At 37.2% G+C, this 26,762-nt stretch overlaps 1 protein-coding gene across 1 annotated transcript; it reads left to right on the top strand.

The window, feature by feature from the left end:
- Positions 1 to 799: 799 nt before the first annotated feature.
- On the top strand, positions 800 to 15,589 carry LOC132313776 (uncharacterized). Its single transcript, XM_059812716.1, has 5 exons — positions 800 to 1,145; positions 1,671 to 1,909; positions 9,751 to 9,863; positions 14,850 to 14,990; positions 15,105 to 15,589. Exons 1-5 carry the CDS (start codon positions 887 to 889, stop codon positions 15,355 to 15,357), a joined length of 1,005 nt encoding a protein of 334 aa, XP_059668699.1. The 5' UTR covers positions 800 to 886; the 3' UTR covers positions 15,358 to 15,589.
- The last annotated feature ends 11,173 nt before the right edge of the window (positions 15,590 to 26,762 follow it).

The following is a 26,762-nucleotide window of genomic DNA, read 5'->3' on the forward strand; positions in this document are numbered from 1 at the left end:
TCATGAGTAGCTAATTCCTCTCTTAGGGCACTGATGTAACCCAATCTAGTATTATGGTTTGATTGTTCTTAACTCTGGGATTATTTTAATGTATATTATGTTTTTGATTATATGACTATGAGCAATTGAGACAACTCAATTGGTTTTCATTCTTTAAATAGATTTCAAACTGTTATTACCTTGTTTTACATATAACTGTTTGTTTTCTATTCTCAACCTATCTTATTAGACTGTATCTGGCGGAACACTGCCGGACAAAGGAATAGAGGTCATATAATGGTATTCGAACGTTTTTTTATAAAAGAATGTTTTCATAGTCTATGCTTAGGAAAGATGAATTATTTGCAAAATAGTTAAAGTTGTTAGAGTAGGTAGGCGGATAGTTTATGCTAACCGCAGATAGGTTATAGTTAACTATTTTATAAAAACATCTTTCTTTAAAACCTGAATTGAACGAATGTTATTGAATTCAATTCATTTAAAAACATAATTTGTTAAATCCCCAGAGTTGATACAATTAACGAGCCCTAAGATTTCTCTCTCTGATCACTTAATTTAGCTTAGTTTAATATTTCAGTTTAATTTTAGTTTGTTTTTAATGATAACAACCAAGTAAACTTTTCAATTAGTTACCTATAAGCCATTCAGACTAAACACTTTATAGTACTATCCTACACGGAATCGTTCGATTATCAAAAACCACTAAGAATCAATTGGCAAGGTCAACGATTACGTGAATTCCTCAGACAATCACAATCCCAATCAAATTTGAGATTGATTTATATATATACACACGCATATATATGTAAATATTTAAGTGGTCCCTAAGGGGGTTCGTTTAGAGTGGGCAGCCATTATAGACACAGATCGACCAATAAAAGATAAGATGGCGAGAAGCGTGACGAACAAAGCCGGTAATCTTCTCCTGACTCGGTTATGGCGTCCGGTTTACCTTGGAACAACAGGGGGCACAAGGACAAGATCTCTGGAAACCCTAGCTTTCGAAGAGGTCCGAACATCCACCGAACCGTCAGACCACACATTGACAGCTTTTGTGCTTCACGGCCTCTTGGGATCTGCTCGAAACTGGCGATCATTCTCCCGAGCCCTCGCCTTCTCCCTCTCCAACTCATCTCCTTCATCCGGTATTCCACTATCTCTCTCCCTCTCTCTCTCTCTCTCTATATATATATTTTCTCCTTGTATTGTTGTTGGGTCAAAATTAGAAGATTAAATTAAATAGTGTATTTTCCCAGGTATTTATAACAAGGTTACTTAGTTCTATGTTTTAATTTTGGCTCAGATTGAAATTTATGATAGGCAAAATTTTCAATTTGAGTTCTAGTAATTCAATGTATTAATTCCTTCTTTTCAGCATTTCATTTCTCGGGTCATCTTCATATAGTACACAGATGAGGGGTGTGTGTGGAGATTTTGAATTTTCGGTTAACCGAAATAAGCTTTCTGTAAATTTGAACTCCTTTGCCACATTCAAAACTCTCTCTCCCTATCTCTCCCCGAGACACAGAAGGTTTAAGACCAAATTAATGTGCTTATGGGTATACATGTCCATTGTTTACTTATGCACATGTATATTCAGCTAAACTTAAATATTTACACTTTTGAGCACTTCTTCATGAGATTTGAAGAATTTTCTTGTATATTTTTAGATTGGAGGATGGTTCTCGTGGATTTGAGGAATCATGGGAGATCAGCTGAAATAGAAGGATTATGCCTACCTCATGATATGGTCAATGCTGCCAAAGATATAGCTAATTTGGTAAAGTCTCATGGTTGGGTTTGGCCGGATGTTGTCATAGGGCACTCAATGGGTGGTAAGGTTGCCTTGCAATTTGCTGAGAGTTGTTCTCGTGGCGATTATGGTGAATCTGCTCGATTTCCCAAGCAGGTATATCTTTACCAAACCTTCATCACTCGCCTGCACTGTTTTTACTTCTTGTTTCAAAATGAATTTACTGTTGTATATATACCAATACTGAACTTGGCTATAAAGTAAATCAGTCACACATAAAATGCCAGATTTTATGTGGAAAACCCAAGCAGGGAGAATCACGGGATCCAGCCAGTGAGGCAGGTGTGTAAAAATCCAGAGTTACCAGATTCTAGTACCAAGAATCATTTAGTCCCTCCCGACCCAGATTATTGCAAAACCAATCCCTGATCCTTCAGCCACTGATCCATTGATTGACTTTTTTCCGCACAAACTTTGCTTCTCCATGGATCTTTTATCTCCTAACGGGTAATGTCCAACTTTATATGTACATTGTGAGAGCAAAAACTGATACTTCAACAACTCACTGATCCACTCACTGTGCTAGATGTATGATGATGGCTCGCTGTTCTGTTATTTTTTGAACAACGCAGGCCTTTATATAGAGAATAGTGTTAGAGAAAATAGGGTTCTAGAGTAGTTTAATTATGAAAGGAAAGTCAGGATTCAAACTTTTCAATCGAACGAGTCAAGTGCAAATCATGAAAGCCTAATAAATGCAAAATCCTAATTGGTGAGTGCCTCAATTCAAGTTTTAAATTTACCTTTTCGTCTTTGCACTGGTGAAAGACCTGATCTGTCCTTGGACAAAGTACCCCTATCACCTTATTTATCTTTATTATTTTATTATTTTTAACCTTGGCAAGAAACTCACAATTTCCCCTATGGGGACTTGAACCCTCGACCTTCTACTTTGGAGGACGAGGAAGTATAAGTTGCATCCCTTGATTGCTACCTCAACTAACTTGACTCTTTATGAAAAAACTAAAATACAGGCTTCAATTGTTGATAACTAATATGCCAACCAAAGTCCTATATCCTAAGTTCCTAACACCCCTAAATTTCAAGATGTTTTACTTTCTTTTGGACAATTCTTTTTTCACATTTATTAATTCGAAACAGTATTGAGGTAGTTGTGACTCGTAGATGATTTGATTATGCATTCTCTTTGTTTTACTTGCTTTAGTAACTACTATTAACTTCTATACAACAATTTTAAAACGAAATAAAAGAACGATGCTAGAGAGAGGAGAATTGCAAAGTAAACGTAATGACCCGAACCCAGGGGTCCGAATCGCTAACTGGGTCCTTACCTGAACCCGAGGTCCTCTAAGGGCATTACCGTCATTTCAGATGTCAAGACATAATTAATACATCATACTAAGGTTCGTAGCATCCCATGGTAACAATGAGTGGCTCGGGATTAACCACAAAGGAAGAAGAAACAAGAAACAGGAAAACCAGAAACCGATCGACGTGTAGTGGGAACACGTCGATTGGTTTGGTTCCCTCGAGCCAAAAACCATACTGGAAGATACTGGTCGACGTGTAACCCTTAGACGTTGACCGGTTTGCCCTGCTAGGGCCTGTTTGGCCTGTGATGGTTGCTTTGCAACCCCGGCACCCCTTTGGTCCATTTTAGTCCTTAATTACTGTAGAAATGAAGATTTGTATATAATGACAATAGAGATATAGAGAGAAGGAGAGACAGCGAGAGAGAGAGACTAAATTGCTCAGCCCATTTTCTCATATATTTTTGACCCTAAAACATAAAGGGAGTTATATACAATACAATAAAGGCCTAATTACATAATGGCCACAAACCCTATATCTAATTACAATAAGACCCCAGCATAAATACATATATACATATAAGTGTTTCAGCACTCCCTCTCAAGCTGGAGAATATATATCATATAATCCCAGTTTGGAACAAATTATTTTTAACCGATTATGACCAAGAGCCTTAGTAAACATATCAGCTAATTGATCTTCAGACTTTACGAATGGAGTAGAAATGTTTCCACTCAATATTTTCTCTCGAGTGAAGTGACAATCAACTTCAATGTGCTTGGTTCTTTCATAAAAAACCGGATTGGATGCGATGTGAATAGCTGCTTGGTTATCACAGAACAGTGGAATAGGAGTCTTGACTATTACAAGTTCTTCAAGAAAATGTTGTATCCACGTTAACTCACTAGAGGTATGGGCCATCGCCCTGTACTTTGCTTCAGCGCTAGACCGTGCTACAACTGTTTGCTTCTTACTTTTCCATGTAACAAGGTTTCCACCAACAAGTGTACAATAGCCTGTAGTAGATTTCCTATCTGAGGGAGAACCAGCCCAGTCAGCATCTGTGAAACCTGTTACATTAAGATGACCATTAGATTTATATAGTAATCCAAAACCTGGAGCTTGTTTGAGATATCGAATAATTCGAAGAACAACATTCCAATGTGGTACTCTCGGAACACTCATGAATTGACTTACAACACTAACTGCATATGAAATGTCAGGTCGGTTGATAGTGAGATAAATTAGTTTCCCAACTAGGCGTCGATATCTGCCATGATCGTCAAATAAATCACCCTCATCAGGTAATAATTTTATATTTGGGTCCATAGGAGCATTAGCAGGGCGAGTACCTAACATACCTGTTTCTTTTAACAAGTCCGACACATATTTTCTTTGAGATAGACTTATACCTTCCTTGGATCTAGCAACCTCAATACCCAAGAAATATTTGAGTTTACCTAGATCCTTTGTGTGAAACCGATTCTGTAAGAACAATTTTAACTTTGTAATGCCATCAGAATTATCACCTGTTATAACAATATCATCTAGATATACCACAAGAAATATAAAGCCAGTTTTAGTATGTTGGTAAAATACCGAATGATCTGTCTCGCATCTGTTAAGGCCAAAGGAAAGTACTGCATCGGAGAATTTTCCAAACCAAGCTGTACAGGGCCTTTTTAAGCCGACATATAGCATAACGAGACTCCCCTTGAGCAACAAATCCAGGTGGTTGCTCCGTGTAAACCTCTTCATGTAAGTCACCATGTAAGAAAGCATTTTTCACATCTAATTGAAATAATGGCCAATTGCGATTGGTGGCAATAGAAATAAGGATTCGGATAGAAGAAATCTGCGCAACAGGAGAAAAGGTCTCATCATAATCAATGCCATAGGTTTGTGTGTATCCCTTTGCAACAAGGTGAGCCTTCAATCGCTCAACAGATCCATCATGGAGATATTTGACAGTATAGACCCACTTACAACCAACCGTTTTGGAACCGGCGGGTAAGGAAACAAGATCCCATGTCCCATTATGATGAAGAGCATCCATTTCATCTATCATGGCGTTGCGCCAAGCTGTATCAGATAGAGCATCCTGCACAGTTTTTGGAACAACAGTAGCAGATAACGTGGATAAAAAACAAGAAAATGAGGGCGATACCTTTTTATAGGAAACAAAGTTAGATATAGGGTGTGCAGTGACACATGAGCGAACACCCTTACGTAATGCAATAGGAAGATCGGGGGGGGGGGGGGGGGGGGTACTCGTGATCGACGGCTATACACTTGAAGTGGTGGTGGCACATGAGGTGATTATGGTGGGTCGCAGGGTAATGAATGTGACACAACAGGCAACGGAAGCAGTAGCTCGGTATCTAAAGACGAACTATGTGAAGAAAAATAAGGAGTATCCTCAAAAAAGGTAACGTCCATGCACACAAAAGCCTTACGAGTGCTAGGATCCCAACATTTATAACCTTTTTGAGTCCGAGAGTATCCAATAAAGACACACTTGATGGCACGAGGAGACAATTTATCAGCGCCAGGGCGTAATATGTGAGCAAAACACACACACCCAAAAACATGAGGCGGTAATGCAAATAATGGTCGAGTAGGAAAAACAAAGGAATAAGGACATTTCCAATTAAGAACGGAAGATGGCATACGACTAATTAAATAACAAGCAGTTACAACAGCATCGCCCCAAAATGCTTTTGGAAGATGCATATGTATCATCAATGTACGAGCTATTTCAATTAAATGCCTATTTTTCCGTTCAGGTACGCCATTTTGTTGAGGAGTATAAGAACAAGAAGTTTGGTGCAAAATACCACCAGAGTCGCAAAAACTAGAAATTGCACCTTTGACTTACTTCATAGCATTATTAGATTGTAAAGTACGTATAACACACCCAAATTGGACCTCAATTTCGTTTAAAAATATTTGAAATATGGAAAACAGTTCAGAACGGTCTTTTATTAAAAATAACCAAGTCATCCTTGAATAATCATCAACAAAGGTAACAAAATAAGAAAAACTTGAGTGACTAGTGTGACGAGCGGGACCCCAAATGTCCATATGTACTAATTCAAATAAAGAAGACCGATGATTAACAATACGAGGAGGGAAAGGCACTCTATGGTGCTTACCCAACTGACAAGATTCACAATTTAAAATAGACACCGACTCAAGGAAAGGCAAAGCAGACTTCAAATACCGCAACGAGGGATGACCTAACCGATAATGCCACTGGTACACAGACATCTGGGAATGTAAAGCAACAGTGGAAGGTTTGCAATCCAAATAGTATAGGCTATTTCTGTTACTGCCCCCACCAATCGTCTGTTTCGTGTTGAGGTCCTGAAAGACACAAGACGAAGGATAAAATGTGACAAAACAGTTCAAAGCTTGAGTCAATTTACTTACAGATAATAAATTAAAGGGAAAATTTGGAACTAATTGCACAGAGGATAAAGAAATGGATGGGGCTAATTTAATTGTTCCTTGGCCAATAATGGAACATGTTCTACCATCAGCCAGAGTAACAAAAGATGAGGAACTAGACTTCTTAAAATTAGAAAATAGAGAGGCATCACCTGTGAGATGGGTAGAAGTCCCAGAGTCAATAACCCAAGGGGATGCTGAAGTCTGTAAATCGGAAAAGCATGCAATATTACCTAATTGCGCAAAATTAACTACATCAGTAGAGTTGGGATGTGTCCGGTTGACCAATGCACTGAACTCAGCTCGTGATAGTGATAGTGTCACAGTGTCACTAGTAGATGCAGGTGATGGTAATCCAGAAGTCTGACCAAGAGAGGGATGAGACCCCGCAAGGTCAGAGGAAGACACTGCTTGATTTGCCTATGCTGGTTTCCCATGAAGAGTCCAACAATTCTCAACAGAATGGTTAGTACCCTTACAGCGGCTGCACATACGAGTGTCACTACGTCCACGACCACGGCGATTGCGACTTCTATCACGGCCACTGCCACCACGAGAACTACCTGAATTTCCACCATACCCTCTGTTGCCACTAGGACTATCACGACCTCTAGAGGACTGTGGAAAAATAGAAGGAATCATCATAGCTGAATTTTCTTTCACTCCAGTGGGCGTCACATGTGATTGCTCTGATACCATGTAGAAATGAAGATTTGTATATAATGACAATAGAGATACAGAGAGAAGAAGAGACAGCGAGAGAGAGAGACTAAATTGCTCAGCCCATTTTCTCATGTATTTTTAACCCTAAAACATAAAGGGAGTTATATACAATACAATAAAGGCCTAATTACATAATGGCCACAAACCCTATATCTAATTACAATAAGACCCCAGCATAAATACATATATACATATAAGTGTTTCAACAATTACAATCTAAACCTGTCCCAAAAACATACCTTTGACGGTATAAAACATAATTAAACATTCGTGCATTCAAATAAATCGAAAATGAGTCCAATACATCGTTTTAAGATAAACAAGTCCAATTACATCAAAATATGGCCTTAAGGCCTTGCATGGATTCCGAAATCCTAATGAGACCACCTAAGATACAAAAGGGGTCTCAAAACCATTTCTACCCACGAATTAGATGCAAAACATCACTTAATGTAAAATTTACAACAAAATGGAAATATGCATATCAATTACAAAAGAGATCCAAGTTACGTTCAACCTGTCTAAGCTTGTGGTGGGTCGTCGTCCGCCACTTCCTTTCCGTAACCTGAAATTAGTAATATAAGGGGTGAGCACAACGGCTCAGTAGGAGGTGCCTAAGACACACCTCTTAATGACCCCGTGAATCCAAACAAAACATAGAAAATGAGAGTAGGGGATCATGCTAGTTTAAAAGGGAAACATAACCATAACACAGGCAATCCAACCATATATATCTATACACAATGCCATGCCAATGGAATGCAATGATATGCCAATGTCGCTCCCCGTTTCCAAAACTTTTCCATTTTTTCATTCCAAACCGTTAATGCAACCCGGCCCATGGCAACTCCATGGCGCCACGAGGGAAGGGCTGGCTAGCTATCCCTGACCACATGGCAACTCCAAGGCGTCATTTGGGGTCTAGGTAGCTCAACCACGCTATGGCCCCTCCCTAGTTCTCTCTAGATTACATTAACACCACGGACCACTAGGCAACTCCTAGGCTCCCAGGTTTTCGCAAACCACTTTTTAAAATCTTTCCCAAAACAAATTTTATTTCTTTTGAAATCATTTTACCCATTTTTTGCCCAATGCCATGCATGAATGCTTCATGCTTCTCAATGCCAGTAACAAGGTTTCATACATTGTAATCACATCATGCTTGCATAATTAAGAGACAATTAGTACATTAAACCTCACATAATCAACTTCACATTCATAGCATATAAGCACGTTGGGCATGTAATAATTTAAATCTAGCATACTCTTTCATAACAATTTAAATAGGCATGCATATCAATCCAACTATCACATAAAATACAACTGCCACATTTGATACATATAAACCCTTGTAACCATAAACAAGTCTATACAATTTAAGCATACTAGGGTCAAATTATGAAGAGGTAATTCACCGAAATCAAAGAATATGTGTATTAGAGACCCCTACATCAAAATAGAAGAAAAGCCCCAAAAATTCCCAAATCTCGAAATCCCGAAGGTGCTCCTGCTTCGAACAAATTGAAACTCTCGTTGTGGTCGTTGACTTTTCCTTCAGTGGTAAAGTCAAAATCTTAAAGGAATGGTGAGGATCTAGCCTTGAAATGAAGAAGAAAAAAGAAAAAAGAGAAAAGCTGTAGACTAAGTGGTCGTTATAATGACCATTACAACTGTAGGTCCTACGGCTAAGAAAATATGTCCCTTTGTCATTATATATATACACACACACACACACACACACACACACACACACACACACACACACACACACACACACACTAAACACATCACAACCACACATCTAAACATATATCCACGTAGATATGCATCAAATAAACATGTATGAAATGCAATGGTCCCGAAAAATAATCCTCGTGCACGAGAAGTCCAGTTACGGGTCCCACCTGGCCCAAAAAACTGAAAAATGCCAAAATGGCCAACGATACATTTTTAAAAGTCTTGAATTCGAAAAAATGCCCTAACCAACTCTCAGACTCACCCGGCACACCCCACGGTGCCCGGCATGCAAAACGAGTCAAAAAGAAACTAATCCAGAAAAAATCGAAAAATCCCCGAAAATGAAAAATAGGAAGAATCAGAAATACTACATAAACTTTATTTGCTGTAAAAAATAATAATATTTTCACTAATCTGTAAACCCTAGCAATTACAAGGCTTTATATCGAGTTTCTTCCTCCCCAATCTTAGCCTTATATTAGCTAACTACCAAATATAAAATAAAGTCAAAATAGTAAAGCTGCTGAAAATCTGAAAACTACTCAAAAAGGAAAGCTGATGAAAATCAGAAAACTACTTAAAATAAGGAAACTATCAAAATATGAAAACCTTCTGAAAAACACAAATTCCACTTTCAGAATTTGAAATTCTGCCTGCAGCATTTAATTTATTCAAGCAGATTCTAATCTTTCCTTTTGTCGATTCTTTTGACAAAGTATAGTTCACTCACAGATGAGAAACCTGATGCAGAACAGCTGTGGATACTGGATTCCGTTCCTGGAAAAGTGAACCCTGATGACAGTGATAGAGAAGTAGAGAAAGTATTGCAGACCTTGCAAAGTCTGCCGTCATCAGTTCCATCACGGAAGTAAGACCTCTTTTCCCCTTTGCTGAGCTGTATTTATTTGTGTGCAGTAGTGTGTTTGTAGGCCAATTAATAGCTGGGTGGAGCAGGGTTAATGCAGATGTAAGTGTAGTCATGCTTTGGTGTCTTGTATATTTTGTTCTTTAATTCTTCCATATGCCTTAAGTCCTTGCTGATTAATGATCATTTAGAGGCTGCATGGAAATTTAATTGCCCTGTAGTTTTTTTATTTATTTATGATTTCTTGTACAAGTCCATATTAGGCCACGGTAAGTGCTTATAATAGATAATTCTGTCTTCTTAGATCACTTCAATGATGTATGAAAATATAATATGCCATCCACTAGAGTCAATGAATATCTGCCTAGCACCTAGGTGGCACTGAAGGAGGGGAAAATGAAAGGATTTGGTGCTGTACTAGGTAGGTTTGATTAAATTATAGCTAATGTACGAATAGATATGTATGCAAATATATGTCTAGAATGAGAGAGAGAGAGAGAGAGAGAGAGAGAGAGAGTAACTTGGAAGTGCTTTTACTCTGGAAAATCCTTTAGAGCTTGTTTGGCATTTCTGTTGGAATGAAAAAAGCCTTTTTGTAGTCAAAAAATTGCGGTTAGTAAAAAGCATCTTTGGTGTTTGATGAGACATTCTAGAAAGTACTTTTCAGAATTAAATTATTATTTAATCTGTTTGGTAATAATATTTTTAAAAATACATCTAGTGCTAATTTTATAATTATATCCTTTAATACAATTTTATTATATTTGATAATAGTAACTTAATAAAATAAAGGGTAAAATTGCCTTAATAAAAAAATAAAAAATGGCATAATTGTCTAAGGAAAAACAATTGCCTAAAATATATTACCTTTACCCTCCAACGCATGTTTAAAAGTTTCAAATTTTAGTTTCATTTAAAAGCTCTAGTGAGCTAAAATTGGTAATAATTAAAAGTACTTTTAACGGTTACCATACACACCCAAACACAATTTTTCAAAATAAAGCACTTGTTTTTTTTTCATACAATTAAATTGGGATTCCAATCATTTAGTAAAGTATTGTTAGTTGAGATATGTTAGCCTAGAATTGTGGGATTTGAGGGCATAATTAGTGGGATTTTATCACATAATTATATTATTGTTATAATTAGTGGGATTTGACCACATAATTATCACATAATTATTCTTTCGGCGTTGAGGAGTTGTAATGGTGACAAGGCTCCAGGTCCGGATGGTTTCACTATGAGGTTCCTTTTGGAGAGCTAGGTGGTGGTTCGTAAGGAGGCTATGGGCACTTTTCACAAGTTCCATTCTAATGGGAGGTTTGAAAAGTCGTTGAATACTTCTTTTATTGCCCTTATCCCCAAGAAGGGAGGGGCAACTGACGTTAAGGACTTTAGGCCCATTAGCCTGATTGGGTGTATGTATAAGCTGATCGCTAAAGTCCTTGTGCTACGATTGAGGGAGGTTTTGGACAGTGTTATCTTTGATTCTCAGAATGCGTTTATCGGGGGTAGACAGATACTGGATTCCGCCCTTATTGCCAGTAAATGTGTGGATTTCAGGCTAAGTAGCGGGATTCCTGGAGTTTTGTGCAAGCTGGACATCAAGAAAGCCTATGACCATGTTTGCTGGAACTTTCTGTTTTATCTGTTAGAGAGGATGGGTTTCGGAGATAAATGGAGGCGATGATCGTTTCTTGTGTCTCGTCTGTCAGATTCTTGGTGTTGGTTAATGGTCCCATCCAGGTTTTTTTGGCAGCTCCCGTGGTTTGAGGCAAGGGGACCCTCTCTCCTCTTTCCTGTTCATTATTGTCATGGAAGCTCTTAGTAGGTTGTTGAGGAGGGCTGTGGACTTGGGGTTCATTTAGGGCTTCAAGATTGGTTCAGACGCAGCTCATCAGTTGGAGATTTCTCATCTGCTTTTTGCGGACGACACTCTGGTTTTTTGTGAGGCTGAGGTGTCCAGTTAAGATATTTGCGATGTGTCCTTGTTTGCTTTCAGGCAGTCTCTGGGCTGAAAGTCAACGTGGGAAAGAGTTTCATTGTCCCTGTGGGGGATATTCAGGAGGTGGAGTCTCTCGCAGCTGTCTTAGGGTGTAGGACGAGCTCCTTCCCTTTTTCTTATTTAGGCTTGCCTTTGGGTGTCTTGACAAGAAGGGTGGGAAGCTAGGACCCGGTGATTGAGCGTTTCGAGAGAAGGCTGGCGGGGTGGAAGAAGCAATACCTTTTGAAGGAGGGAAAAGTTACTCTGGTGAAGTGCACTTTATCTAGTCTCCCAACTTATTTCCTTTCGCTCCTCCAGATCCCTTTTACTGTTGTTGGAAGACTTGAGATGCTTCAACGGAATTTTTTGTGGGGCGGTAGAGTAGAGGAGTTTAAGTATCATCTTGTTCGATGAGAGCAAGTTTGCAGGCCCTTAGGTTGGGAGGCCTTGGGATTAGGAGATTGACCCTTTTCAACAGGGCCCTCCTTGGCAAGTGGCTTTGGAGATTTGGTAGTGAGCGACACATGTTATGGAGGAAGGTTTTTTCTTGTCAGTTTGGGGAGGAGAGGGGGGGATGGTCAGCTAGACCGGTTAGGTCTGCTGTCAGTGTAGGGGTTTGGAAATCCATTAGGAGAGGTTGGGATGAGTTCTCAAAGCACATTAGATTTAGAGTCCGGGAAGGAAAGGATATCCGGTTTTGGGAGGATGCTTGGTGCGAGGACCGTCCTTTGTCTTGTTTGTACCCGAGCTTGTTCATGATTGCTGCTGATAGACATGCTATGGTTGCTGACTGATATCGCCTTGATAGCGGTAAGTTGTCTTGGGATGTTCAGTTCCGGCGATCCTTTCAAGATTGGGAGTTGGATGATGTCATTGGTTTGTTGGATCTTTTATATAGACAGGAGGTGGATGGCACCGGGTCGGATTCTTTGACTTGGGCACTTTCTCCTCAGGGGACGTTCCAAGTCTGGTCCTTTTTTCACCAGCTTTCAGGATTTCATGGATCCACCTTCCCGTGGAAAACGGTTTGGCGTTCGAAGGCTCCTCTTAGGGTGGCTTTCTTTGTGTGGATTGCTGTTTAGGGCAAGATCTTGACTCTGGACAACTTGAGGAAGAAACGTCATGTTATCGTTAATCAGTGTTGTCTGTGCATGAACGATGGAGAGTCTGTAGATCATCTCCTCTTGCACTTTCTCGTGGCCCACAACTACTGGAGCCTTTTGTTGTGTCTCTTTGGTGTTCAGTGGGTTATGCCCCGGACTTCAAGGGATTTGATTGATGGTTGGAGCGGCCAAAGGGTAGGGGCGCGCGCCTGTAATTTTTGGAGGGTGATTACCCTTTGTCTTTGGTGGAGTCTTTGGAAAGAACGCAATCGAAGATCTTTTGATGGGGAGGGGACCTCCATTGGGGCTTTGAAGTTCACTATTCTTTGCTTTCTTTTTAGTTGGGGTATGGGGAGAGATTATATTTCTTTGGATGAGATTATGGACTTTTTGGGGTCGTTGGGTCCATAGATCTCATTTTTTTCCTTTTTCTTTTTTCATTTTTGTACAGCTCTTGGAACGCGTTCCCCTTTTGAATGCTTTCTAATACAAATTTACTTAATTAAAAAAAAAAAAACAAAAAAAAACCCAAGGGTGTAGAGATGTGAGGAAATAACCTTTTTTTTACATTCTCGTTCAAAATGGTCTCATTCAAGCCTTTACATATTTCTCTTATATTTCTTCCATCTTGTATTCCTTTTTGGTACTAGAGCTAAGGTGGTCCGTAATGAATGGTCTGAGGAGACATTGCAGATTGTTTATGGTTTGAGGAGACATTGTTGATGGTTTATGATTTGAGAAAACATTATTTTTTATTTCATCTACATATTTTAAACATGTTGAAAATTGTCTCAAATTCTTATTCTAATTAGGTTTCTATTGGAAAGTCCTATTCTGATAGGAAATTTCTTGTAAAGGCAAGTCTTGGGCTTCAAGGAATTGTAATCCTTATCCAACAAGGAATTGTGTCTGTAACTCTAAATAAATACCTAAGTTATGGGTTGATATTTATAAGATTGAGAGAGATGTAGTCTCATGAGTGAGTTGATGGGAGAGATCATTTGTGGGTTGGTATAGTAGGAAAAATACCGAGGTTTACTGGTAGCAAGGAGATAGGCTCGTGGAGTGGTACATGGTGAAAAGACACATGTATGCAGTGTTGGTACTTTATTGTTGTAATATCTCTATGAATTATAGTGGAATATCTTCTCATCCGTGGATGTAGCCCTAGTTTTGGGTGAACCACGTTATATCTTATGTTTGTGTATGATTGCTTTGTTGGCTTTCATTGGATCTTTCTTATTGGTGCGTTCCGCTGCCCCAAAATGTGTATGAAGGGGAATGGTCTGAGGAGACGTTGATTCTTCCATCTACATATTTTAAACATGTACGAAGGGAAATGGTCTGAGGAGACAATGTCGAGTGTTTATGGTCTGAGGAAACATGGTTGATTGTTTATGGTCTGAGGAGACATTGTTGATTATTTATGGTATGAGGAGATGGTTCGATTAGTTGATTGACACTTTTTTTTTTTTTACGTAAATGAAGTCGTAACAATTGATTGACACTTCATTCAAGAGAAAATATCTCTGGTCAGATTTGCCTTCCGCAGCTTGCAGACATTCTTATGAAGAGTGCTAGTAAGATCATGTTTGAGGATGCATTGTCCAAGTTGGGCGTGTCAGATATCCACGCACCAGCTTGAGGAGAGTGTTAGCCTAGGAACGTGGGATTTGATGGTGTAATTAGTGGGATTTGATCACATAATTGTTGTCATAATTAGTGAGATTTGATCATGTTTATTGTAAATTATATTTCTGACTAACATAAATACATGGGTGTAGAAATGTCTAAAAATAACCCCTTCTTACATTCTCATTCAAATTATCTCATAAACGCCTCTACATATTTCTCTTGTATTTCGTCCATCTTATATTCCTTCTATTATGCTCCTATCCTTAGGTGGCTGGTAAACCACATGATTGAGCTTGGATTTTCGAAGTCATTATCAGAATGGATAGGCAGCAACCTCAAGAAATCAGGAGAACATGAGACATGGGCTTTCAATCTTGAAGGTGCTGTCCAGATGTTCGATTCTTACCGGTAAAATTGCAGATCAGTTTGAATTCACTTACAATTTCTGTAGATGTTTACTTTTACTTTTTTCACCTTCATATTATTCATGTGAGTTAGAAATTTGTGTGTGTGATCCTGTAGGGAGAAAGATTATTGGGATTTGTTGGAGACTACACCTAAAGCTATGGAGATATCAATTGTGCATGCTGAGAACAGCGACAGGTGGGACCCAGAGGTGATTCAGCGGCTTGAAGGCCTTGCTGGTCAGAGACGAGATGAATCTGAGGGGAAGGTTTCAGTTCACGTTCTTCCCAACTCGGGCCATTGGGTTCATGTGGACAATCCAAAGGGACTTCTAGGGATTGTGGCTCCCAAAATTGCCTCCCTGGTCTAACCATATTAATTTGATGTGGAAGTACCTCTCTCTCTCTCTCCCTCATTTATTTTTTTAGTTTAACTATTTATCTATAATTGCTTGCTCCATTTTCGGATACACTGGTGACTGTTATGATATCTCCTCAACCTCCTTTGGAGGAGGATGAGATATCAATTGTGAAAACATGTTAGCAGAGATGAGATATCAATTGTGAAAACATGGTAGTAGATTCAGATCTGTTCATATTAAATCCTGTCTATTCATATGCATCTGTTGATAATGTTAGTCCTGTTTTAGAACTCCCTTCTACAGCCCACCTCTGTGATATGCAGAAGCTACTTCTAGTTGTTATGAAAATCAAAACAGAAATGCCTTTTCATGATCTGCAGTTAGCTACAGATGATCTTTGCCATGGCTGTTTCCCATCACGTCTTTGAGTTTTAGGGTTGGGATAAGTCTGGTACATATTGGAATTTTTGTGCAGATATTAGCTCTCATGCTTGAGAACTTGTATTCTTCTTACTCTTGCAGTTTGAATTTTTACAAATTTCTCTACTTCTAACATTGCATGGGGCAATGACCCCATGCAAAAGTTTACTGTAGTAGTTTATGCACGTGTTAGGAGAGAAATTTTCCAAACCTAATTTATAATTACATCTTTTATTTATTTTTTTATTTTTTATTTTTACTGTTAATCTAAAGCTTAAGGTTAGGTGTACTTCTAGCACCCCTAGTAGGTGGATTCAACGCTTGGCAATTTTCTTTAATTAAGAATTCCATTTATATGGTTTGCCCTTGAATTAAAGAATTCACCTATTAGTGAATGTATGTATTTCATTAACCATCCAATTAAATATTTGAATTATGTTGTCATACTATTATAGTTTTGACAAGAAAGTCACGCACTCACTTTTCATTTTTTGAAAGTTTGAACACTCATTATTCATTTTGAAAGATAGAGAAGAGTGCCATTACAATTGTCCGATCAATAAAGGAACAAGAAGTGGAGGACCATTATCCTTTCCAGTTAAGGAATTGTAACAAAGCAAGAACAAATGCAACCTTTCTTGAGATTGAGATGAATTCAATTCACTTATCCTTCTAACAGCAGGAACAGAATGGATGGATCCAAAGCTTCCTAATTTATGAAAGAGTGTCAAAATGCTTTCTTTTCTTTTCCTTTTACTTCCTCAAAAATAAACGACTAGTACAGTAGTATGTCAGTAATTTCAAAGGTGTATAAAAATTTTAAAAGCAATGAAAATCCTTATAAGAACAATGACAAATAGAGATTATCTTCGTCTCACATCAATAGTCCACAAATAGAGATTATTTTTGTCCCACATTAGTAGTCCACCTTTTTTTTTTTTTTTTTTTTTTTTGGATGTCCCAAAGTAGTTCTATTTAAAACGTCAAAGCAAAGTCCTTTAAATTTTCAAAAAATTTTAAACTTGACATATTTAAACTAAAAAGGATAAATTGATATCAATGCTCAGTTTGGTAGGATAGAAATGAGAGAAGAAAACATAGAAGAAATGAATGATAGAGATGAAGAAACTCAAAAGAAGGATATAGCTCTACAAGCTACTACCAAAGAAGTTGCAATTGATAAGGCTCCTCATGATGAAGAAGAAGAAGAAGTTGCTCTCATTACCAAAACCGTGAGAAGAATCCTTCAAATGAAGAAGTTCCAAAAGAGCAACAACTTCAAAAGAAATGGGTCATCTAGTGAGCAAGGAAAAAGAGAAGCACCTACTTGCTTCCATTGTGGAAAACCGGGGCATTTCAAATCCGATTGCTATGCCTATAAAAATGAAAAGGAAAGGAAAAAGAAAGGAAAGGCCATGCAAGCTACATGGGAGGATGATGATTCAAATGGATCCGAAAGTGACGATGAACTCAATGAATTGGTTAATCTTTGTCTCATGGCCGATGACGATGAGGTAATTTCTAATCATGACTTATTTAATTTGGAAATTACTTATGATGAATTGGTTGATGCACACAATTACTTGCTAGATGCCTTTAGAGAATTGCATGATGAATTAGGCAAAATGGTTCAAAAATGTGCTACTCTAAAAAGGGAAAAGAATATCATCTCTCAAAACCTTGAAAAATTTCAACTTGAAAATGAAGCTTTGAAAAAGGAAAAAGAATTAGATAAAGAATCGGTTTCAATAGATTTAATTTCTGAAAATAAATCATTAAAAATTATGATTGAAGATCAAATTGAGACCTTAGCAAAATTCACAAAAGGTAGAGAAAATTTGGGTCTCATACTTGGAAAGCAAAGAAATGCTTATGCCAAGGATGGACTTGGATTTGATCCTCACAACAAAGACTCTTGTTTATTGAAAAAGAGAGAACCTTTGAACAATTACTTTGTTAAAAATTCCTCTTTTAGTCCACAATGTAATTATTGTAAAAAAAAAGGACATAAGATCAATCATTGTCCTATTAGGCCATGTAGGACAAAAGAAGTTTGGGTTATTAAAGGGACTTACACACCTCTTCCTAACTCTCATGGACCCAAGAGAATGTGGGTACCAAAAGAAAATTATTCAAATTCCTTTTGTAGGTTTGCTTGAAGTCTCCATATTTATCCAAGGACAAATGGTTTCTTGATAGCGGATGTTCAAGGCATATGACGGGAGATCAATCAAAATTTCACTCCATCAAACCTCATAAAGGAGGAAGCGTCACATTCGTTGACAACTCAAAAGGCAAGGTCATTGGCATTGGAACTATTGGTATCTCCTCCTCCTATCTATTGATGATGTGTTACTTGTTAAGGGCTTAAAACATAACCTATTTAGTATTAGCCAATTATGTGATAAAGGATATGATGTCTTGTTTAAGTCGGACAAATGCATTGTCAAAAAGGACAATGTTGAAGTTTTCCACGCTCTAAGAAATGGTAATGTATATTCTTTGCTTTTATATGAACTACACGATCAAGATGTCAAGTGTCTTGTATCCTCAAATGAGGATAGTTGGTTGTGGCATAGAAGGTTAGGTCATGCTAGTATGGATTTGATTTCAAAACTATCTAAGAATGAATTGGTCAAAGGCCTCCCAAAGACTAATTTTTCTAAAGATAAAACTTGTAGCGCATGTCAAATAGGCAAGCAAATCAAGTCATCATTTAAAAGGAAAAAGGATATAACAACTTCAAGACCATTAGAATTAATTCATATGGACTTATTCGATCCGGAGAGAATTGCTAGTCTTGGTGGAAAACTCTATGCATTTGTCATTGTGGATGACTTCTCTAGATTCACTTGGGTATTTTTCCTTACACATAAAAATGAGGTTCATACAATCTTTACTAAATTTTGTAAGAGAGTCGAAAACGAAAAAAGAATGTAAGATCAAGTCCATTAAAAGTGATAGAGGTAGAGAGTTCGATAACCAAGATGTGGAAAGATTTTGTGATGAAAATGGATACAATCATAATCTTTCGGCTCCTAGAACTCCTCAACAAAATGGAGTTGTTGAAAGGAAAAATAGGTCTCTCCAAGAAATGGCTAGGACTATGTTAAATGAACATGATTCTCCTAGATCTCTATGGGCCGAAGCTGTTAGTACCTCATGCTATGTCATAAACAGAGTCATCATTAGAAAACTCCTTAATAAGACTCCTTATGATCTTTGGAACAAAAGGAAACCAAATATTGGATACTTTAAAGTCTTTGGGTGTAAATGCTTCGTGTTAAATGACAAAGATAATCTAGGAAAATTTGAACCTAATTCAGATGAAGGTATTTTCCTAGGATACTCTTCTCGTAGCAAAGCATTTAGAGTGTTTAACAAAAGAACACGAGTGGTTGTGGAATCAATACATGTTGTATTTGATGAATCACCATTATCCCCTCTTAGATGCTCATTGGATGAAAATGAAGATGTGGTTGAGATTGAAAAGAATGTTGAAAATCTTGATTTAAATGATCCTTCTCATAAAGATCTCTCCAAAGATGTTCCAAAAGAAAGTCACTCTCATGAAGACACTCCTCCTAAGGCTTAGAAGCAAGTGCTTAATCATCCAATAAATCAAATTATCGGTGATCCATCTAAAGGTGTAAGAACTAGATCTCAAATGAGTAATATTTGCAATTATGTAGCTTTTGTTTCCCAACTTGAACCAAAAAATATTCATGAAGCCGAAAATGACGAATCTTGGCTTTTGGCCATGCAAGAAGAACTTAACCAATTCGAAAGAAATAAAGTTTGGCTTTTGGTTCCAAGGCCTAAAGACAAAACTATCATTGGCACAAAATGGGTATTTAGGAACAAAAAGGATGAATCGGGAATCATAGTAAGAAACAAGGCAAGGCTTGTTGCTCAAGGATATAATCAAGAAGAAGGAATTGATTATGAGGAATCCTTTGCCCTCGTAGCTAGACTTGAAGCTATAAGAATGCTCCTTGCTTTTGCATCCCATAAGAATTTCAAGTTATATCAAATGGATGTAAAAAGTGCTTTCTTAAATGGTATCATTGAAGAAGAAGTATATGTTGATCAACCACCGGGCTTTGAAAGCTATAATTACCCAAACCATGTCTTCAAATTATCAAAAGCCTTGTATGGTTTGAAACAAGCTCCAAGAGCTTGGTATGAAAGACTAAGTGGTTTTCTACTTGTTAATGGTTTTATTAGAGGTAAAATTGATAATACTCTTTCCACTAAAACCATCGATAACAACTTATTGGTCATTCAAATTTACGTTGATGATATTATCTTTGGATCAACCAATAGTGTGATATGTGAAAAGTTTGCTTCTAGTATGCAGAATGAATTCGAAATGAGCATGATGGGTGAACTTACTTTTTTCCTAGGATTGCAAATCAAACAAACACTTGATGGCATTTTTGTTTGCCAATCTAAGTATGTTAAAGATTTGCTAAAGAAATTTGGCTTGGAGGAAGTCAAACATGCCCATACTCTAATGAGCTCATCTTTGAAACTTGATAAAGATGAAAAAGGCACTGATGTAGATATTAAAAAATACAGAGGTATGATTGGTAGTCTCTTATATCTAACCGCAAGTAGACCGGATATCACGTTTAGTGTATGTTTATGTGCTCGTTTTCAATCCTGTCCTAAAGAATCCCATTTATGTGCCGTTAAACGAATCTTTCGCTATTTGAGCTATACCACATTCTTGGGACTTTGGTATCCTAGACATACATCTTTTGACCTTGTTGGTTACTCGGACGCTGATTTTGGTGGATGCAAAGTTGATAGAAAAAGTACTAGCGGGACTTGTCACTTCATTGGACAATCATTAGTATCTTGGTCTTGCAAGAAACAAAATTCCATAGCTCTATCAACGGCGGAAGCCGAGTATATTGCAGCCGGTAGTTGTTGCGCTCAAACACTTTACATTAAACAACAACTAGAAGACTTTGGACTCTACTTTGATCACATTCCTATTATGTGTGATAATACAAGTGCAATATGCATCTCTAAAAATCCTATTCAGCATTCAAGAACAAATCATATAGAAATTAGATACCATTTTCTTAGGGATCATGTTTCTAAGGGTGATATTGATCTTATTTTTGTGACTACTGAAAAGCAATTAGCTGACATCTTCACAAAACCACTCCAAGAGGAGAGATTCTGTCTACTCAGAAGAGAAATTGGAATGATCACAGAGCAGAATGTCATGCAGTGAAGTAGCAGCAGCAGAGCCGGCTCCAATCTAAATAAGAGCCGCATCTATAGAAAACAAGAGCCGGATCATCTCATTCAAGAGCCGCCTCTCCAACCTGCATCCAAGAAAATCACAAATTCTAACTCTCGGTATCTCTAGAGCCGGATCACAAAATTTCATGAGCCGGCTCCCCAAAACCTGCATCCATGTCCAAACTCTCGGGATCTCTCAAAACTCATCAAGAGTCGGCTCCAAAAATCAAGAGCCGGCTCCAAAAAAATCAAGAGCCGGCTCCAAAAATCAAGAGCCGGCTCCAAAAAAAATCAAGAGCCGGCTCCAAAAATCAAGAGCCGGCTCCACAAAGCTCTTGAGCCGGCTCCAATTTCCCTTGAGCCGGCTCCAATCTGATATGTCTCCTTAAATCCTCTCGGCAGTAGCATTTTAGGCACCATTTCCAGAGAGTCTAAACCGTGAGAGCTCCTTCACCATGAGTATGAGTGCTTCAAATTTTAAGGTCTCAAAATGATTTCATCCATCATATAATATCAAGTGGCCTTTATTCTGCATCCTAATTCATTCTTCTCTCATTGTTGTGCAAGAATTTCCTCATCTCAGGTAAACACTTCAACCTCATTTGTTCTCCTTTCTTCATTATTTCATCTATCATATATATGTATTGATCCATGCTTTGATGTAATACTCCATGAATTGCTTTAAACTCATCTTAAATTGAATTTTGTTGCATGAATTGCTTTCAATTTTGAACAAAATTTTGGTTTAAATCTCCTTCACATTACATGTTCAAACCCTAGAAATGTCATATTTTAATCCAAAATTTTGGTCTTGCTTCATGAATCTAAGCATTTTCTTGTGGATTAAGTTAAATTTCCCTCTTGGGTTTACATTTCCATAATATTTTACCAATTCCACATGAATTGTCATAATTGATTCAACATTTCTCAAGACTTAATTTTCTATCAAACCCTAGAAAATTAATACTTTCAGCAAATTTTTTTTGGGGGTTGCTTTGTGAATTCATTCCTTTTCAATTTTATTCCATTAAAATTCCATTTTAAGTCTACATTACAAAATTCACTTTTCAAAATCCAACGACAATCATATTGTTGCTCACAATTTTTTTTGGGTTTTCAAACATAGCTTAATTTATTGTTTTGTTCTCCAAATTGTCTAGATATGAAATTTTTTTGTTCAAAGTCTTTTGAAAATGCCTCCATATCTTTCAACATTAATATAAGTTTAGTTTTTAAATTGTGACTTGTATAGGTCCCTACTGAGTTTCCATGGCATCATCCTCCCGTAGAAGGAATCCTTCTCGTGGCAAAACTAGGATCACTCAATCTCATGACTCTATCCCAAATGAACAAACTCCTCCTCCAAGTCCAATTCAAATTTCTGCCACAAAGTTATAAAGAACTCCTACTCATAAGAGGCTATATGAGAAAGAATTTCTTCATAGGAAAGTAGCCAAAGGAAAGGTTTTGTCACACACAATTTGTGATGACCTCAACCTCAACACCTACAAACTCTTTAATGCTATTGGCCTTGGGTCATTTGTTGGGATGAAAAACAAGTATTATCCAAGACTTGTTCAGTTATTCTACACCCACCTTGAGAAAGTGCCTGGTGTAGAGAAGTTACAATGCTATGTGGCTGGAGTGGAATTCGATCTTGATGTTAGAAGTATTTCCAAAATCTTTCATTTTATGGATGATGGTATTCAATTCTACTCTCCTCAAAAATGGTTCACTGGGAAAGATTTTGACAAACTAGCAGCCATTCGCCAAATGAGCTATGATTCCTGCACTACCAATATCAAAGAAGTCAAATCCAAACAATTGACTATGGAAGCTCGATTGATCCACAAAATTATTGCATACTCCATTCTTCCTAAAACCGGCAGTCGCTCAAAAGTCTCTCGCATGGAAATCTTTCTGATTTGGTGTGTCTTAAATGGAAAAGATTTTGACTTGGCCTACATTATCTTTCATCACATGTTGGCATGCAAGAAAAAGAAAAACACTCCACTCCACTATGCCATGGTTCTCACTCACATTTTCATGGCTAACAACATTCCACTTGACAAAAGTGAATCAGCCAAACTAGGCCCAAGAGATATCCTTGATGCTTTCAATCTAGACACAATGGGGCTAAAAAGGGATCCCGATGGTATGTGGTTTTATCCTAGGCAGAAGAGATTGAGGATGTTGATGATGGGGATGAGGAAGAACATGAAAGCCATGACAGTGCTGAAGATGAGGATGTTCCAGTTGCACATCGCTCAAATCATGATCTTTTATTGGAACTTCTAAATGTTTCTCGTCAAAATCAAGCCACTCTTCAAGAACAACAAACCACTCTTGAACATCAACAACAACAACTTGACGAAGTGCTTATGACTGTCACTCATATCAGTGAAGACTTTGAAGCCTTTCGAAAAGGCCTTGAACCCCCTCCTCCTTCTACTTAGAACAATATCACCCCGCCTAAAAACTCTTTTTGTGCACTCACTTGTTTTATCTGCTTTGAAGAAGCCTCTTTTAGCTATGTTTTTACTTATGTCGTTTTTCTTTTGAAGTCTTTATCATGATCTATGCTTTTGTCTAACATCTGCTAGTTATGTTCATATTTTCCTTATCTACTGTTTTGACTTCTGTAATCTATAAAATGACATATTTCCTATTTTATTGCCCTTTAAATTCTCATTCTCTAATAGTTCATGAATTGGCATGTATTTTCTCTTTCATAGAAGTAGACTTTTTGAGATGACAAAGGGGGAGAAAGATGTGTTATTATGTTATGGGTCTACTATGCTATGTGCCTACTCTACTTTTTATATATATCTTGATTGATGCATATTGATAGGGGGAGACTTATAAAAAAAAAAAAAAAAAAAAAAAAAAAATTCTGTAAAAAGTTAAATGAAATCAAGTATGATATGATACTTTAGATATGCTTATTGATAGGGGGAGCTCTCTTTCAAATACAACTCTACTTTGTCAATAAACACATCAATGTTTTGTCATCATCAAAAAGGGGGAGATTGTTGGCCTAAGAATTTTTATCTAAAGGTTTTGATGATTACAAACCATTAATGATGTTTATGTACTAATATTTTCATTGAGTTATATATAGTTCATATCTTATATGATAAGCTAGATCAGCCATTTCAAGCATTCAAGTACTCAAGCTATGGACTCAATGAAGCCTCAAAGATTGCAAGAAATCAAAGAAAGACTCAAACTTCAAAGATCAATCAAACAATTTCAAGAAAGAAAGCAAGTCTTCATCAAGCTCAAAAGATCATGGTCAGGAAATGGAGAAAAAGTGTAGATAGGATGGTGAGAGCTTTAGATTTAAATGTTAAAGCATATTTGAATATCTTCTGAAGCTCAAGTTTTTAGGTTCATGCATATTTTCTCTAAAAATCAGTTTCTTAGAAGGCCTAAAATCTTTCCATGAACTTTACTTATGCATGCTCTCATAATAGGAAGTGCACAGAACAAGATGTGTCTCATTCTTAGTCTTACACAAGGATTGGAGCCGCCTCCCAAATATAGGAGCCTGCTCTTTGCACTCCAGTAGCCAAATTGTGTGTCGTAGAATGCATTTTGTGAATTGGAGCCGCCTCCCAGTTATTGGAGCCGCCTCCCATTTATTGGAGCCTCCTCCAATTTTTTGTAGAGCCGGCTCTTCTAGATTATTTGAATCTTCAACGGCACTTTTCTGCATTTAAGACTTCCAACTACTTCTAACAGACAGATTAAGCCTCGGTTGTCTATATAAAGAAGGCTCATTTTACTGAAGTAATACACCACTGGATAATACATTCAAGAGAGCATTCAAGAGCATTCAATAAGCCATTTAAATTCTTCTCTGAGCTTTCACTTTCAACCATCACTACATTCTCTCATCCTAGAACTTGAGCTTCATTAATATTCTGATATTCTCTAGTTGTGAGCTTACACTTGTATATCTATTGAGAGAGATTCTTGTATTTCATTTACAATCTTTGCTACAATCTTGTAAGGGTTGGTGTGACCCAAAAGAAGCCTAGGAGAAGGGTGTTCTCCTAGCAAGGAAAAGAAGCAAGGTTTTGCTTCAAATTTGAAGGTTTGCTCTCCACCATTAAAGAGAAGCTCTAGTGAATTTGGGAAGTCTCAAGGGGGATCTTGAGTCGAGGAGTAGGAGTTTCCGAACCTCGCTAAATCACCGAGTTCATTGTTTGCATCTTCCTATCTCTATCTCTTTTATACTTGTGCTTTATATTGCTTGAATTTTTCAATTAATCATTGCATAATAGTTGTTGTAAAACAAATTTCATAAATTGTGAAAATTGGCCATTGACTCTATTCACCCCCCCTCTAGAGTCAATTAGTGGTTAACAGAATCTAATTAAAACAGTTTATTTTTACGGCTTTGTTTGGAATACAGGATTTGATGGGATATGAATTTGAAAAAAAGGGTTTGCTTGGTTTGGAACCACAGAATTATAAATGAGATTTGACAAATATAGTATTTCAAATATTTTTTTATTGCGTTTCAAATCCAGTCCAAAAAGTTAAGATTTGATGGGATTTGAGAGATAAATATTCATTAATTATATATTTTCTTAATTAACCTTCTATTAACTATCTATTACCATATCTCAATCTCTAAAGTTTCTTTACTTTCTAAGGTTTCTTTACTCTTCTCTTATTTAACTAAATCAATGTTACTTGTTTGACGTTTTCTATATAATAATATCATTGTTTTAATTTATATATATAAATACATATATATATTTTTCTTTGAGTGTTGAACATATCCAGGTTAATAGAAAATGCATATTCAAGTCTTATGTGTATTTTGCTTTTACAGTCTTATGTGTATTTTGCTTTTAATTCTTTTCATATTTATTAGTCTTCATCTATGTATCCTATCAGTCTTTAACTATAGGTCCACAACCATTTAAGTCTTGAGCTTACCCAAGTTTGTTAGTCGAGTAAACTATGAATCTCAAATTATTTGAAACAAATTGATTATTTCAATTCTTTTTATATTTATTAGTTTCATTGGAAATTGACCATTTTCTTCCTTTGAGGATGATTGGGATAAAAGCGTGAATACCGTGCCAAATCCAAGAAGCTATGGATTTACATGGGGATTTAATGAAGGTAATGTTATGGAAGTATTTGGCTTGTAAGGTTTGATAAATAAGGGAATTGTCACCAGTACGTAGTCTCTGTGCAAGTTTGGAGAGTAAGGCCATAGTAAAAGCATGAAGATCCTTAAAACCAAAGACCCCCTTTCTTCTTGTGAAGGCAAAGAGAGTCCCAACTTATCCAGCGAGAGTGAGAAACAGAATCCGAGCCGAACCACCAGAATCGAGACAGTTTTTGTTTCAGATTTTCACAAGTCTTAATAGGGTACGCGTTTGTAGCTGTTGGGAAATATACAAGTTTTAAAAACTTTCTGAGGTATTTTCACACATAGATCTTGATTAATCACATAAAGACAAGTTTTATGCAAAAATAAAATATGATGTATCATTCAATTAATAGATTGAATACTTACATCAAAGGTTTGAGTAAACCTTAGATCTCTCCTCTAAAGTGAATTTTCTCACTTATTGTAGATCCCTTTCCTAGATGCATTATCCTTAGATCTTTATCTTCTAGGTAATGGTTTTGCCTTTAGAAATCACTCATAAGCCTCCATGAATGACCTTGGAAAACTAAGCTTGTGGGAGCCTCCATTAGATGAGAAA

This window comes from Cornus florida, unplaced genomic scaffold (genome assembly GCF_030987335.1).
Source record: "Cornus florida cultivar Cherokee Brave unplaced genomic scaffold, ASM3098733v1 CherokeeBrave_3.0.0_Hap2_Chr06, whole genome shotgun sequence".
Classification (NCBI taxonomy): Eukaryota; Viridiplantae; Streptophyta; class Magnoliopsida; order Cornales; family Cornaceae; genus Cornus; species Cornus florida.